Genomic DNA, 14,356 nt, shown 5'->3' on the forward strand with positions numbered 1-14,356 from the left:
CTATTGATGTATCCAAAATGCAATTAAAAAAATTTGAAATTAGACAGTGGTATATTTGTTTATTTATGTTCAAGCAAAGCTTTGTTCCTGTTTGCTTTTCCTCTCACTTTCAGAAGTGGAATTGAGGTACATGAAATCTTTATCAAAATATAACATGAACTTCTCTTAAAAACAGAGTAACAAAAGGATTCTTGTAATACTTCATTCATAATGTTGTTCTCAGGACTGTTAATACTATGTAATCTCTGTCTTTGAAGAAAATTTGTTGCCTGGGGCAAAAATTTTAATGCTAAATTTGACTGTAGTTGTTCTCATGCTGCTTTTTTTTTTTTTTTTCCACATAATAGGTATAAATGACCAAGGATTGTACAGAGTTGTGGGGGTGAGTTCAAAGGTCCAGAGACTTCTGAGTTTGTTGATGGGTATGCCTCTATTTTACAACTATTTTTTTCAGTATTTTATTTCATGTTGTTTTACTGTCAATACTTATTTTTTAAAGCACCTGCTGCTAGTTTGGTCTAGCCCATGCAAATAATCACCACATCATTGTAAGTTTCCCTACTTTAGAAAGACCTGGATTAGTTGGTATGAATAAATTAAGAACTGCTATGAGATATATAGGAGCAAAGAATGTGCTTCTGCAAAGTTGATGGAAGTGGTATTAAAGCAGCCTACGTTGAAGGATCTGATCAGAAAATTCAAAATACCAAAATCAGGGAAGTTTGAAACTGGTTCTTTCATTGTTTAAAGTTTCCATCTTCCTTCTCCCTTATCTAGAATGTACAAGTGTACATACCATGTGTCTTTAGTTAATCACTGTGCAAAATAAGACCGTTTAAGCCTACTGTTAGAGAGATATTTGGTTTAAGAGGAGGGATATGATATATGTATTAATAATAACTGTGTGTTGAGGCAGGAGACAGATGGAGAAATGATTTGATTTTGTAAACTTAAACATCTTACGCTCTTTTATACCCAGTTAGCTAAAATAATTTGTAGGAACTTTTTCCTCCCTTTTCTTTCGGGGAATTTTGATGCATCTTTAATTCTAATGACTAAAGTTCTCTTGCCACTCTGCTGTCCCTGGGGGAGGGAAAAAAGAGAGAAATATTGGCACCTGGATGAAATCCCTTATCTGCCTGATATCTCTCACCAAAGTAGTAGCCATGACTGCAAAATGTGCCATGTTCCCCCCGTCTTGTCCTGAGCACTGACAGTACATGCAGTCAGACAAGACCACTGGGATTAGTTCATTTTTATAGAGCTTCCAAACCTGTCACTTGACAGCAAAGGTCTGATTCTCAGGGATTCATTGGTATGCAAAGAAGCTTGTTTGCAGTTTGCACCAGGCTCTTCTCCAGAACCATGCATGCTCCATCTGTGCTGATAACACAGTGTTCTTTGGCACTGCAAACTGAAGGAAGCCAGAAAGTGAATTCATTTCGTTACCCCAGACATTATGTGAATGACAAAGCGCTTTTATATTATATGCTGCTGTCAGTTCAGTGCCACCTGTAAGACTTTTTCTTTTCCTTCCTTTATTTTTTCAAACAGCCTGTCTCCTCAGAAATGATAAGACATCTTGAGACTTGAGGACCTGCATGTCGTATCAATCTGTCATAATGACCTTGCTAAATATTAATTTATGATGTCTTACTTTAATCAATATTAACAGCACCCTGAAGTACTCCATTAGTAAACCTTAAAAGTATTATAGAAAAAAGGCTCTTGGAAATCCGAACTGGGATTAATAAAAATGACTGATCCATAACAGATTTTCATAGTTGTTTATCTGTGTTGGGGTTAGCCTCAGTAAGCAATAACCATCTTTAGCCATTGACCATGGGAAGAATGACGTGCTGTCACTCAGAGAGCCTTGATTAAATGCATTTGGTATCACAAGATGCTTTTCAGTTTTATTCTTGCTGGCTTAGCTTGGGTGTGCAGGTCTGGCAGGCAGATTTTCCTTGCTGCCATTATTGGTATCCAAATTAAATAGACTCAGGTTGCCAATGGTTCAGTAGCAGCTGGAAGAGTTTACTGGGGATTCCAGCATCTGCTTTTAGTTACTTTTTAAAATCAGGAACATTTTTTTGTCATTCCCAAGTTTCATATATTTATTTGACATAGGAAGAATACAGTGGTATCAAGATGAGGCAAAAAACTGAACAGGAAAAAGTTAGGGTGCAAGCAGGTGCTCTTTTCTGATGATTTGTTGAAAGTGATCCTATCTCTGCTCTTTATCTATCTTTCCTCAGAGGAGAACAAAGAGGGTTCCTTTTTGATATACAGTGGTACAGAGAATTTAAAATGACTGATTAATCTTTAATCTTTTGTCTCTGGGCATACTCTTAGATACCCTTTTATATGAAAGATTTTTCAAAATCATAAAAACTCATATTAACTTTCTGTATTTTAAAATGTTTGATAAGATTTCAAAGTGTTTTAAGCTACCTATCACTGACCATGAGGTTCACAGTTGGAAAGGCCTGATGTGAAAAAAGTCTTCCAAATGGTAACCAGGGATGTAATTTTTTTTTTTTTTTTTTTTTTTTTTTTGGTAGTTTTGTCTCTTTTTCAGAATATTTTCTGTAGAATTTTGGAAAGTAGACTGAGAGTCAAGAGAGTATGAGAAGACCAACATATGCTTTCTCATACTATGAATGCATAGATTTTCATCTGTACTGCAAAAATCTTGTGGAGCTAAGTCTCTGCAAAATAAGGCTTAGCAATCAAATATACAATTCTACTTAAAAAACCCAAAAATTAATTTTACAATTAACTTAGCCCATGAAGTTACCTGTAACTGTATTGTGCTATTTTGCAGCAATGATCTTGTTTAAATTTAAAGGGAGGAACCTGGTGAGGAAAACACTCTCTACCTTTTTAAAGAAAATGTTAAATTGACCGGATATCTCATTGTAAACAGGGGTAGAAAGCTAGAACTTCCAGTATGATGGAAATGTGTTACAAGCACTGCAGTGTGAGTTGTCAGCTGTCAGGAGTCTCAGTTCTGGAAGTGCATCAGGGCCCAGTCCCTGTTTCATCGATGATCTGCATTATGGATCTGCCATGGCTCATTTCCTACACGCTGTTACAGAGATCTGGTACAAGCCACTGCATAGATCAGCTTTCAGATGGACCATTGCCTGTAGGAAGGGACTGTTGAGGACTTGCAGTTTCTGCTGATGAGTTCAAGTTTGATTTCTGATGCTGTCTGGTGTGAAAAATACCAGATATTGGATGTGGCAGGAAGCTTTCAGGTACTTCTGCCTTCCCAAAACTAGCAGGTTTCAAAACAATGACATGAAATTCCTTGTTATTTTATATACAGTAGATGACAGTATACATGCACATCTGCAGTTTCACATATTGCATGTGAAAGCAGAGAGAATATCCTCCTAACCAACTTTAGTGAACTGGACAGTTTTTATAAACTTTGGCCACCTTATTGTCAGAAAAATTTAGAACTGTCAAAAGCTGTTCCTTAAACATGCACAGTTTTTCAGGCATAAAGTTGCCCTTCAGTGCACAGTGACTGTTATGTGAACAAGTAGTATGAAAACAGCTGGAATAATTTTTCTTAAAATCTGGTTGAAGTTCCAGTTCTTACTGAAATGGAATGTTTGAAGTAGAGGGGGAAAAAAGGAGCAGGAATAGCATAATCAATTGGGTGACAGAGCAGAGAGCATTGTAAAGCAAATGCCAAACCAAAAATGAAGAACACGTCTTTAAATCTTGATGGCTTCTACAGTCAATCCAGGGGCTTGTAGCAGAGCTGGTTTTTTTTCTTTTTTCTCCAAGAGATAATGAAATGTTTCGACAATACTTTCTATTTTTTATTTTAAGAGGCTCGCTTTGGAATTCAGACGCCTATTGTTTTCCTCCCAAAATTCATCAACAAATTTCAATGAACAGAGTGCATACTTTGAATGTAAAGGAGGTTGATGATTATGAAGCAGCTATTTAAAAACTGGATATTACATAGTGGTTTAGTAACAAAGCCCCCATAGATTTTGTAGCTTCTGATGTGATGGCAGTTTTTATTTAATTAATTCAGGAGAAAATTTTCTTCTCAAAAAAGAGAATTTGAACATGGAAACAGCTAGCATGCTAAAAAGAAAAAAATAGAGAAGCTTATATCTGAGACAATCCTGAGTATTTTGGGTGGTGGTTGGCTAGTAACAGTTTGCTAGAAAATGTTATCTGACCTGTATTTTAAAATGAGATTTAAATAATTGATATAATGAGGGAGAATATTCAGTTACAGAAATAATTGCTTGGCACAGCTTTTAGAACAAAATTATTTAGTCCCGGTAAAAGGACTGCACCTTTAATCAGGGATCCTAATTTGATTTTTTAAACGTGTCTGTCGTTTGTCTGACAAGCCAAGTAACAAATGAATCCTGAATTGTATGAACGGGTCCACACGTAAGCCAGTGCAGTGACTGACAGAAACACGGAGCAGTAAATAATAAAAGGAAAGTCAGCAAACACATTGGCTGGCCATATACAGGAGGTGTTTTCTTGTGTCAGCTAGCTATGGCTTCCTCTTTTGAGGCCAAAAGGGTTTTTTTTTTTTATTGCAAGACATTCCAGTGTGCTGTGTTGTTTTCAATCTGCCAAGAAGTCTTCAGCCTGATGGGTCAATCAGGCAAATTTTAGTGTGGTCTGTCTTGTTCTGAGACTCTACCCTCTAAGCTGAGAGAAGGTGGGAGTTCTGTAGTCCTGACAAATGGTCAAGCAAACCAGTCTTTCTTTTCCAGTGGCTAAAACTGATCAAGTAAAGCAAACGTTCAGCAAAGACTCCTTTTTCTACTTTGGAAGCACTGCTTAAAGGTTTTCACACAATGCAGAGGGTCATGCTGCACTTTGACTGCTCTCATCAACAGTTTACAATCAAAACTATGGAAATAATTTATCATTTTAAATAAGAAAGAAAAGAGTAAAAGATAAATTCTTCTTAGAGGGTCTTTTTTTCCCTAAACTGTTTTCATACATCTTTCTGTGTTTGTGAACATCTCTGTGTTTAATTAAGGGTGTGAAAATTTCAATTGCTATAGAGATCTTTTTACATGAGGGTGATTTTTAATCCTTCATTAAAGAAAAAAAAAAAAACCAGCAGTAAATAGTTTTAAAACCAAAATAAGAAAATTGAATTTAAAAACAGATTTGGATATTTGATCTTCATATCACTGAAGAATAATAAAAAGGAGGTTTCTTCTCTGCTCATGTGAGCAAACGTAGTGTTAAAAGTCAATGTGTTGCTATTCACGTAGCTCATACTGATTTAGAATTCCCTTTTTTCACGTCCCTTTTCTCTTCCTGGTTATTTTCTAGATTCAAAAACCTGCAATGAAGTTGACCTGGAAAACTCTGTAGATTGGGAAGTGAAGACAATTACTAGTGCTATGAAGCAGTATCTGCGGTAAGGCTGTCTCTTGTTTATTTGGATTTTAGACTATAAATTCTTATTTTTGTTCGAAGCTACACTAAGTTAGTTTTGCTACGTTTTGGAATAGGTGTTCATTTTGTACAAATACCATCCTTGTTATTTGTTTTGAGGGAAGTAAAATACTTAAATAACACTAATACTCATGTTCATATGGGACAAGCCCCCAAACACTTCGGTGTTAGATACAGAAGAATTTCACTGATGGTTCAGAAACCTGAAGTGTTGCTAAACTTGCTGAGTGCCATTACTGAAAGTTAGCGAAGATTGTTAAAATTTTCCTTTTTATGTTTGTGTGGTGGAATGAAAAGGGAGAAGGCTGTGAAATTTTTAATATTTTCCTCTTTTCCTTCTGACCCGTACTCTGATATTCTGTGTGCAATATTAATAATATTTTAAGTGTTAAGATTTTTAAATAATTTAAAATATGTTCAGTATTCAAATGGCTTTGCCAATTCCTGATAAAGCTATTTCACTACATTGCCTAAGAACATAAAATGTTGCACTTTTGTGTATGTCTTGTAGTGTAACACAAACACTTTACTTTTAATCTGCTATTTTTGTTAAATAAAATATTATGACAATCACTATCAATGAATGCTGCAGAAATATCATAAGGATACAACTCTTACAGAGTATAGAAAAAAATATATATATAAAAAAGAAAAAGTATACACAATGAAGTATTTCCCCTCTACAGTATTTCCCATCTGAGTGTTTACTCAGATATTCAATATTTCATGAGCATCAGTAAAGTCAATATAATAAATGGTTTTAACTCTGGTGGTGGTGGTTGTTGTCAGGACCTTAGTGTCTTTCCAGTAAGGTATTGACTACTCATTCTTAGCATTAAAAAGTGCTAATGAAGAAGGAATTGCATAGTATTTGTGTATAGTTTTGGTGTTGAAACTGGAAAGGTATCTTATGATAGAGGCATCACTTCAGCTCATGGAAGGTGTATGGTTGCATTTATTCTTATTTTCCTGATAATAGCAAGTTTTCCTTTTGTTCTAGAAAACATTGAATTCAAGGGCCTTTGTAACAATGGTTGCTTCCACTATGAGGATTATGCTACTGAGTGTTTAAAAGGTTTCCTGCTTAGAGTAAATGCAGCTAGAAGAAAATACAGTTAAATTTATTATGTCATCCTTGTTTTACAGAAGCCTTCCAGAGCCACTGATGACATATGAGTTGCATGGAGAATTCATCGTTCCTGCCAGTAAATACATGACTATAGTTCAAACAGAAATCTTTTGTTTTTGTGCTGTTGTGACCACAGGAGAACTCTGCAAATGCAATTTTAGAAAAATGCTTCATCCCAGTAAAAATACAGGAATAAGAAATAATAAGTGATTTAAGAATATGTTTTAATCAGTATTTAGTTCTAGTATGTGTCATATATAATGTGACAACCTAGCATGGTTTTTACTTTTATGGAAAAACTTCTGGATAGCCAGTGTAAACATTTATTCTTATTATCTTAATTGTATAATGATAAGCATCTATTTAATCTATGATTTTTTTTTCCTTCCATTTATAAAGAGTATGAAGCTTAGCAAAAGAAAGTACACTAATTTGAGCTCATTTGAGTCCTTGAAGCACAGCTGCCTGACCCTTGTTTTCAGTGCCTTGCTGGCTCTGTGTGTAGGCTGGCTTGAATGATCCTCATGTATGAGAAGAAAGGAAAGAGCAGGCCAGACTACACTGTGGCAGTTCAAATACAGACTTGGAGAAGACACAACAGCATTTGTAGCTCAGTTGTATGCTATCTAGTGTACATGGAATTTTTTTGGAAGAGGATAGAGGGAAACTGTGTAAGAAAATTTCTGGCAAAGTATCAAACAGATATTTAGCTGATTTTCTTTCCAGCCTGTAGCACTTCTGGCAAACTGTGGAAAAGCAAAATTAAAATAAACTTTGAGACAATTGCTTTATCATCTTCAGATTGCTATAATGACTTTCCAAAACTGCAGAATGTGTTTTCTTCTGGTCCTTAATTCAAAATGAGAATTAGCTCAGGAAATTCATTGCCAAAGCACATGCTAGCAGGCAAGTGCTTAAACAAAATTCGACATCCTTACCTATGTGGTGAGTCTTCACGTTTGTATTGGAAAGTGTTAAAATAATTTCTCTACTTCTGAAGTTTTGCCAGCAGTTTCTCACTTTTATTTTTCTTTATTTTATAATCTCTTCCAGTAAAGGAATTCAGTTGAAGTTACATGTTTGAGACAGTACAGTGTTCATAAGTAGTAAACAGCTCAGTAAAGCAGTTGATTCCAAGGAGGGAAATTCAGTCAACATTGCAGATCTGAGTTACAGTATGCTCAAAAATAGGTAGTCAGTGTTGTTTCCTATGTTGGCTATAAAAAAACCACTGGAAATAGCATGGAGTATCCTTTTCCCTGAAACTATTGGAGGTGGAGCCAAAATTAAAAAGTTTTCTTTCAATTTGTTCTCTTTATACATATCAGTATAGATTGAAACTATATGAGCTTTGACTGTATCTTGTAATTAAATTGTTTAGCCATTCTTTAATTAGAATTTGTAATCTCACATATACATAAAATAGCCTCACTTTAAAGAAGGCCTATTTTTTCCATGGGAATTTTGAGAAGCTCACTAGAAATTAAATATTTTGCTTTTTGGTAGCCTTTTTTCTTGCAATCTGTGCAGGAGTTTTCACTGCAAAAGAATGGAATACAGCCCTAAAATCTACAGCAATATGCAATGAAAACAAATCTGAAGCAATATGCACTGAAAAAATCTGATGGTATTTTATAGGAAATACCCTTAACAATCAAAGTTGACTAAGAGGAAAATGGGACCTCATCAGTGGTCCTCATGTCAAAACTTCTAGCATTCAGAATAAATTGTAAAACTTTCTAGTAAGTATTATTATAGGCAATAGAAATACTTCTATTCCTCTCATTATAACCACTACAGAGATGTAATTTTATTATTTACTCCAACTTGGAGTGGGAAGATGGTTTATTTTCATCTTTTACAGGTTCTTGTTTTCATCTGTGTACAGTGAAACCTGTAGGGGCCAAAATAATTCAATTTAACATGCAACAGACAAAAAGAAAAAGCTCTTTGCCTCTCTTTATTTCTGTACTGTACTAGAGATGCCATTGCTATTCAGAACCTTTGCCACACTATTCTCAGTAGGTTTTTTTGCTTGCTTATTCTTCTATGTCTTCAGAGGTCATTAGGTTTTCTAAGCATTTGGATCTGCATGCAGTTTCCAATGCAAGGTAGCATAAATGCAGTATCATTAGGTGCACAGTACCAACAAAACTGAATTCTAATCATGAGGACAATCAGTTAATGATGCTAAAGTGGAAAGCAGTACAGTTCCTCTCTGTGGCACCCAGTAACATCGTTGCTCACCTTGCTGTGTATTTGTAAGCAGATGAGTCCAATGCAGCAAAACAATACCTGCATCTATTGGTCTTTAAAAATAGATGAGCAAAGGCATCCTTTTGCAGGTGGATTGAAAGATAAGTTCTCAAAATAAGTAAATAAGTTGATAATTCTAGAACAATATTACTTGTGAAAACAAGCACATATGCTCCGTGTTGCTATGTTTGGAGATACAGAAGTGGTAAAATGTGTGCAGTATGTTTCCGTGCAGGGGTGGGAGAAGGTTTATGTTTCTGTGGATCTTATTTTATTTTAATTTTTTTCTGAGATATTTATTTCTATATCCCATAGAAAGTGGGAGTCCTGAATCTCGAGTCAATGCTGTTCACTTCTTGGTCCACAAACTCCCAGAAAAGAACAGAGAGATGCTGGAAATTTTGGTGAAGCATTTAGCAAAGTGAGTATTATGACCTGCTTTCCTACCCCGTCAGAATTCCTGTCTTTATCTTTCTTTAACTACAAAGGGTTTAGTGAGGTGTGGCTGGAGCTGCAGCCCATTTGGATGCTGTCATCCTCAGCCCCAAGACCCAAAGGTGCACAAGCAGACAGGACGTTTGACTCACGCTGTGCATGTTTTGGCGGGAAGGGCAGAAATCGAAGACGTTAATGAAGCCATAGAAGTATTTACTTTAGCAGCCCTGCCAGCAGCTGAGGGTTTGATTGAAGTGAGAAAGGGAACATTATAGTTTCTTTTTGCAAATTCTGGCAGAGGCAATAGTGGAGATCTGTTAGCAAATTTAAGTTGGTTTCACACTTGCCCTGGTCCAAGGCTAAGTGCATTTTATGTATTTAAGTTCAGTAAGAGACTGGTTTTGTTTTTAAGTTGCCAGAGGAAGAATGGCTTTTCAGTTTTCCAGAATTTAGTAAGACTTCATATGAAGAAACTTTGCACTAAACAGACTTCTAAAACATAGATTAAGGAAATCTAATGTTTTCTTTGTAGACTGCAGTTTCCAACAGTAATGGAAATTTTTCATAACCCATTTCCTGTTTTTTCCTTCAATTCTTTTCAAAAAGTGTTTCAAAGCATGCCAAGAGGAATCTAATGACTGTGGCAAACCTAGGGGTGGTATTTGGACCAACCTTAATGAGGCCACAGGAAGAAACTGTAGCAGCCATCATGGACCTGAAGTTTCAGAATATTGTCGTTGAAATCCTGATAGAAAATCACGAGAAGGTAAGTTTTGCTATGTTTTCACATTTCTGAGCAGTCTGAAAGAATCTGCTAGCCTTAATGGGGTTAAGCATGGAATTAGACATGACATTAAACTAATAGTTTAATTCTAAAGAATATTCTCTACACATTGTAAACTTTTGGTTATTTATCCTTGATAATCATTCCTGTTCATAGGTGAACTGACATTTCAGAATGCATATTTCCTGGCAGTGGTAGTGCTTCTGTGTGTATAGTACAGCAGTAGATTTGCATTATGATATTTGCATTTGATTTTTTCCTGAGCAAAAGTGATAAAAAACTGGAAAAGAGAAAGCCCAGGTTCAGTTTCTAGCTCTTCCATCACGTACTTTGACCAGGGTCTGGATTCACTGTTTTATGTCTTCATTTTATCTCAGAGTTCCCAGAGTAAAAACGATGACTTTACTGTACTCTAAGTTTTGTATATGAGAGAGGCAGGTATTAACACTTCCTTTGTTTTCAGCTGAATGTGTGTTATTTTAAGCCTATGTTTTTGAGGTACTACTGAAAATAGAAGTTATTGTTGCTGCTGTTACTAAAGTTGCCAGTTAAAGTGCCTCACATGTACAAGGTACTGTCCAGGATATCACTGCATGTAATCTGGGAGGATCTGAAATTAAAAATAAAAATAGTAAGCAAGTCCTTTACTTGTCTCCATATTATACTCCTTTGGGAGTCCCTTGTGTCTAAGCTGGCTTCTGTAACTGGATGTTTAAGGTACTTTATACTGAGAGATGGACAGCATCTCCCTAACTCTTACTGTCAAAAAAAAAAGTGCTTTGGAAAAATCCCAAGATGTGCTTTTTCCTCTCTCCTTTCTTAAGCACTTGGAGCATTGAAATAGTTATTTCCTTTAAAGGTTAACAGTGTTGAAATTGGCTATTTAAGTCAAGTGTTATCTACTCTAAATAATATATGTCTCAGGTTTTTCTGACAATGTAATTACACTCCCCCTTGATTGATACAGGCTGGGCAAAGCTGCTGTTGGCATAGCTGTGTCCACATGGTGGGTTTTGTTGGCTTAGTTGACTTAGGGTGTAATGCTGTCCTCACACACACACTGAGCAGATATGATATTGTTCTGCTGGAAAAATACTGGGCTGCACATGTGGCTCAAGTTCTAAGCAATAAATATTCCAAGAGCTGTAATCCATAGTATTCATTTTGGATCTTAGAAATGAAAGTAAACCTTGCAGTTGAGCTCATGATTTTAAAGCTATTGAGGTGACCACACAAATTAAAGAAAGTCGAGAGAGAGCAAGCAGAGCCAGAGTGTTTTAATAACATGTGGAGGTTGAGTTGTGTTTATTCAAGTCACCACAGATTAGCACCATCCTATTCCTGGCATTCTCATGCCAGCTCAGTCACATGTCTCTAAAAGCTGGACATCAGTTTTACATTTAAACATTAGTGGCCTTTCTTGCTCCTCTGAAAATGCAAAGCAGCGAGGAATGGAAAGTACATCAATATAATACTGCATCATTTTCCATAATTCCTTGGTTTTATGCCTCCTTTGGAACTGGAAGGGTATAATTTTTTTAAGAGATTTCTGTCGTTTCACTGCCATTTCTAACAGTCAACTTGCCATCAGTGGTCTGCCTGCAGCATCCTCTCCCATGCTAGAGCTGCTTCCAAAATGGGAGGCAGCCCCAAGTGTGACCTCTGTGTGTTTATAACAAAGGCAGGGGAGAGGTGTGTTGAAGCATTACAAAAATTTTATAGTCAAACCAAGTATGCTGCTTTTACGAGTGACCTTTTCTTTGTTTAGGGCAGAGCAAGGATCTGCTTCTAAAGGCAAGCAAGGTCATTGTTGGTCTAATATTCATTTTATGTTGTTATTTTAAATTTCTATGTTTTTCAGACTTTCTGACAGTCTTGTATTAGATATTTTTATTTCTAGCCCTAGTGAAGTCCTAGGAAAAGTCACTGGCTGTGGGTTAAAATATTTTAAAATATTTCATTCAGCCACTACTCCGACACTGCTAAAAATTAGCAGCTTCTGCTGATAGAAGCAAAATTTGGAATTGTAGGATGGAGTCAAGATGGAGGTGCACTGACCCTTCACATTCAGTGCATATGTAATTTCCAGCTCTGGAACTCTGCAGAGAGGCATTTCTTTTCCCCTGTAGCAAAGGAAATTACCAACAAACTTTCCAACTGTAGAAGTAGCCATCAGCATTTCTGGTATAAATACAGTAACCTGGTAGGCAAAGTGGTAAAAAAGTGTTAGGATTCCTCAAATATTTTTAAATTCCATCAATAACCATTATGTCTTTTGTGAATAGCTTTATTGAATGAGAATCGTTTCTCATTTTTAGGAGGAGATATAATTGGGCTATTGGCTTTGAAATCCTGGTGCAGTCATTCCAGTATCATCACTTTGCTGGGTTCTAATTAAGAGAATTTCTGTGCAATTGATGTGTGGAAACCTGAACACAATGAGTTGCTATAAGATAAGAGAATCGTGCTTTGTGAATAATCTGTTTTTGTTTGTTTGTTTTTTGTGGTTTTTTAAAGCTTTGTTGGTGTGTACATTTATTTCCTGCTGGCTAGAAACCAGTCAGCACCACTTCCACCCTTGTACATCCCAACCATGTCTGTGAAACAATTACAGTGTGTTGAGGAGGGGATGTTTTGCAAAATGCTGAGATTGGAACACTGAAACTAGACCATACAGCCTGATGTGTTGCTTAAATGGCATTAGAATTGCACAATGATTAAGAGTAGGAAGGGACAGAAGAGCACCTGGGAAGGAATTGTTTAGCTTTTGTCAGTTCTAGACAAGTCTCTGCCAGGCAAAGTATTTCACAGTGCCCACTCAGAGGGTAAGCTGCAAAGCAGGTCTCTGCTTTGAAAGAAAAGATAAAAACTAGACCCAAGCTGAGATATTTTACTCAGGACCCTCAGAATCACCTGCTGTGGAAGCAAGGACAATCCAGAGGATAATTAGACCTGTAAAATGTCTTGCTTTGCTTCTGTCCTATAGTTACAGGGGAAGGACAGCCAGATGGGGAAGGCTAGCCAGATTTTGTGTCCTGTATTTTTTCCTTCACTAAAGAAGCATCAAGAAATTAATGTTTGTGTCTCATCATTATGTTTATTTTGCTTTGAGGTAACAAGCTCAGGAGCTGACTACAGCTGTGCTTGTACAGTGCCTGGAATAATCTCAGCCTTTAGGTAATTTCTAATGAAAAGTTTTAGTCAACTTGGCCCTGAAAAAAAGATTTTGATTTCTCTGCCTCTTCCAAATGAGTTTCAAGGGTTTCAATTAATTTTTCTTCCCATGGGCTTAACAGATTGGAAATCTTGGACATTTCAGCTCTTCTGGTCTTTTCTCTGATTTGTGGTGAGGAAGAAGGGTGGTCCATGTCATGGCAGCATGAAGAGCATGCACATGTTTATCTTGCTGTCTGTTTTGGCATCTTGATGGGGTGAATGTCACTATTCAAAGGGCTTATTTATTTGCCATTTAGAGATGCCTCAGTGGTAATGTGAGCCATTTTGGTTTCTCAATTCCCTGAACGTTATTTTAAGAAGGTAAAAAAAAGGCACCAGGATAAAAAAAGTCTAAGAAATGAAAGAAGATGAGGGAGGAGGTTGGAATAAAAATCTCAGTGGGACTGGAATATTTAAACCAGCGTATGGGGGAGGAAAGAATAGTGAGTACAAATAGCAAGATTATAAAAACAGAAAGATGAAAATTACAGTGAAAGAAAATTAGAAGGAGAAAAGCTAGGGGCTAGACAGAAGTTCCTTCTGGAGACTGGAAGGCCAGAATCTGAGGAAAGGCTTCATAAAAGATACGTTTTTCTCAAGTTCAAACAACCTATGGGCAAAATTATCTCAAAGGCACTCATGCTGAAAATCTCAGTAGTTCCTATATATAGGGCAGATACCTTTTCTCTATCAATCTTTCCATAAAGGGGAAAGATTTTACATATTTTAGACAAAATGTCTGTGGCTTAGCTTTGATTTGTTCAAAACAGTTTTAAGGGGAATTTTTTAATGAAATACTTTTTTTTTGTACTTCGGGCACTTTTCATGATTTTTATTTTTTTAAACTAAAACAGAAAGAGAAGAATTTAATACTCTTGAGCTCTTAAGCCAACATCAACCTCATGTAGTAATCCTTGAAAAATCTTGTCTTAAAGTGTATTACAGTTCATAATACATGCAATATTCGTGAGACATAAGGAATGGAAGTGGGTGAAGTCAGTTGTTTGTTTTACAGCATGAAGCAGCACAGTCTCCCCTTGGCAATCCAGCAGTTCTGTTGCAGGTCAATG

The 14,356-nt window shown here is 36.3% G+C and overlaps 1 protein-coding gene across 2 annotated transcripts in view; it reads left to right on the forward strand.

Moving 5' to 3' along the window:
* ARHGAP10 (Rho GTPase activating protein 10) overlaps positions 1 to 14,356 on the forward strand; it is a 138,084-nt gene that overhangs the window by 79,931 nt on the left and 43,797 nt on the right. For both annotated transcript variants that reach the window (XR_015803351.1, XM_014880541.2), the window contains exons 14-18: positions 348 to 422; positions 5,341 to 5,428; positions 6,613 to 6,671; positions 9,167 to 9,272; positions 9,893 to 10,052. Coding sequence is in view for 1 of the 2 variants with exons in the window: in XM_014880541.2 (XP_014736027.2) it covers positions 348 to 422; positions 5,341 to 5,428; positions 6,613 to 6,671; positions 9,167 to 9,272; positions 9,893 to 10,052 (488 nt within the window). In the remaining variant the exon portion in view is untranslated. The remainder of the gene's footprint in view (positions 1 to 347; positions 423 to 5,340; positions 5,429 to 6,612; positions 6,672 to 9,166; positions 9,273 to 9,892; positions 10,053 to 14,356) is intronic.

This window comes from Sturnus vulgaris, chromosome 4 (assembly GCF_052056855.1).
Source record: "Sturnus vulgaris isolate bStuVul1 chromosome 4, bStuVul1.hap1, whole genome shotgun sequence".
NCBI lineage: Eukaryota > Metazoa > Chordata > Aves > Passeriformes > Sturnidae > Sturnus > Sturnus vulgaris.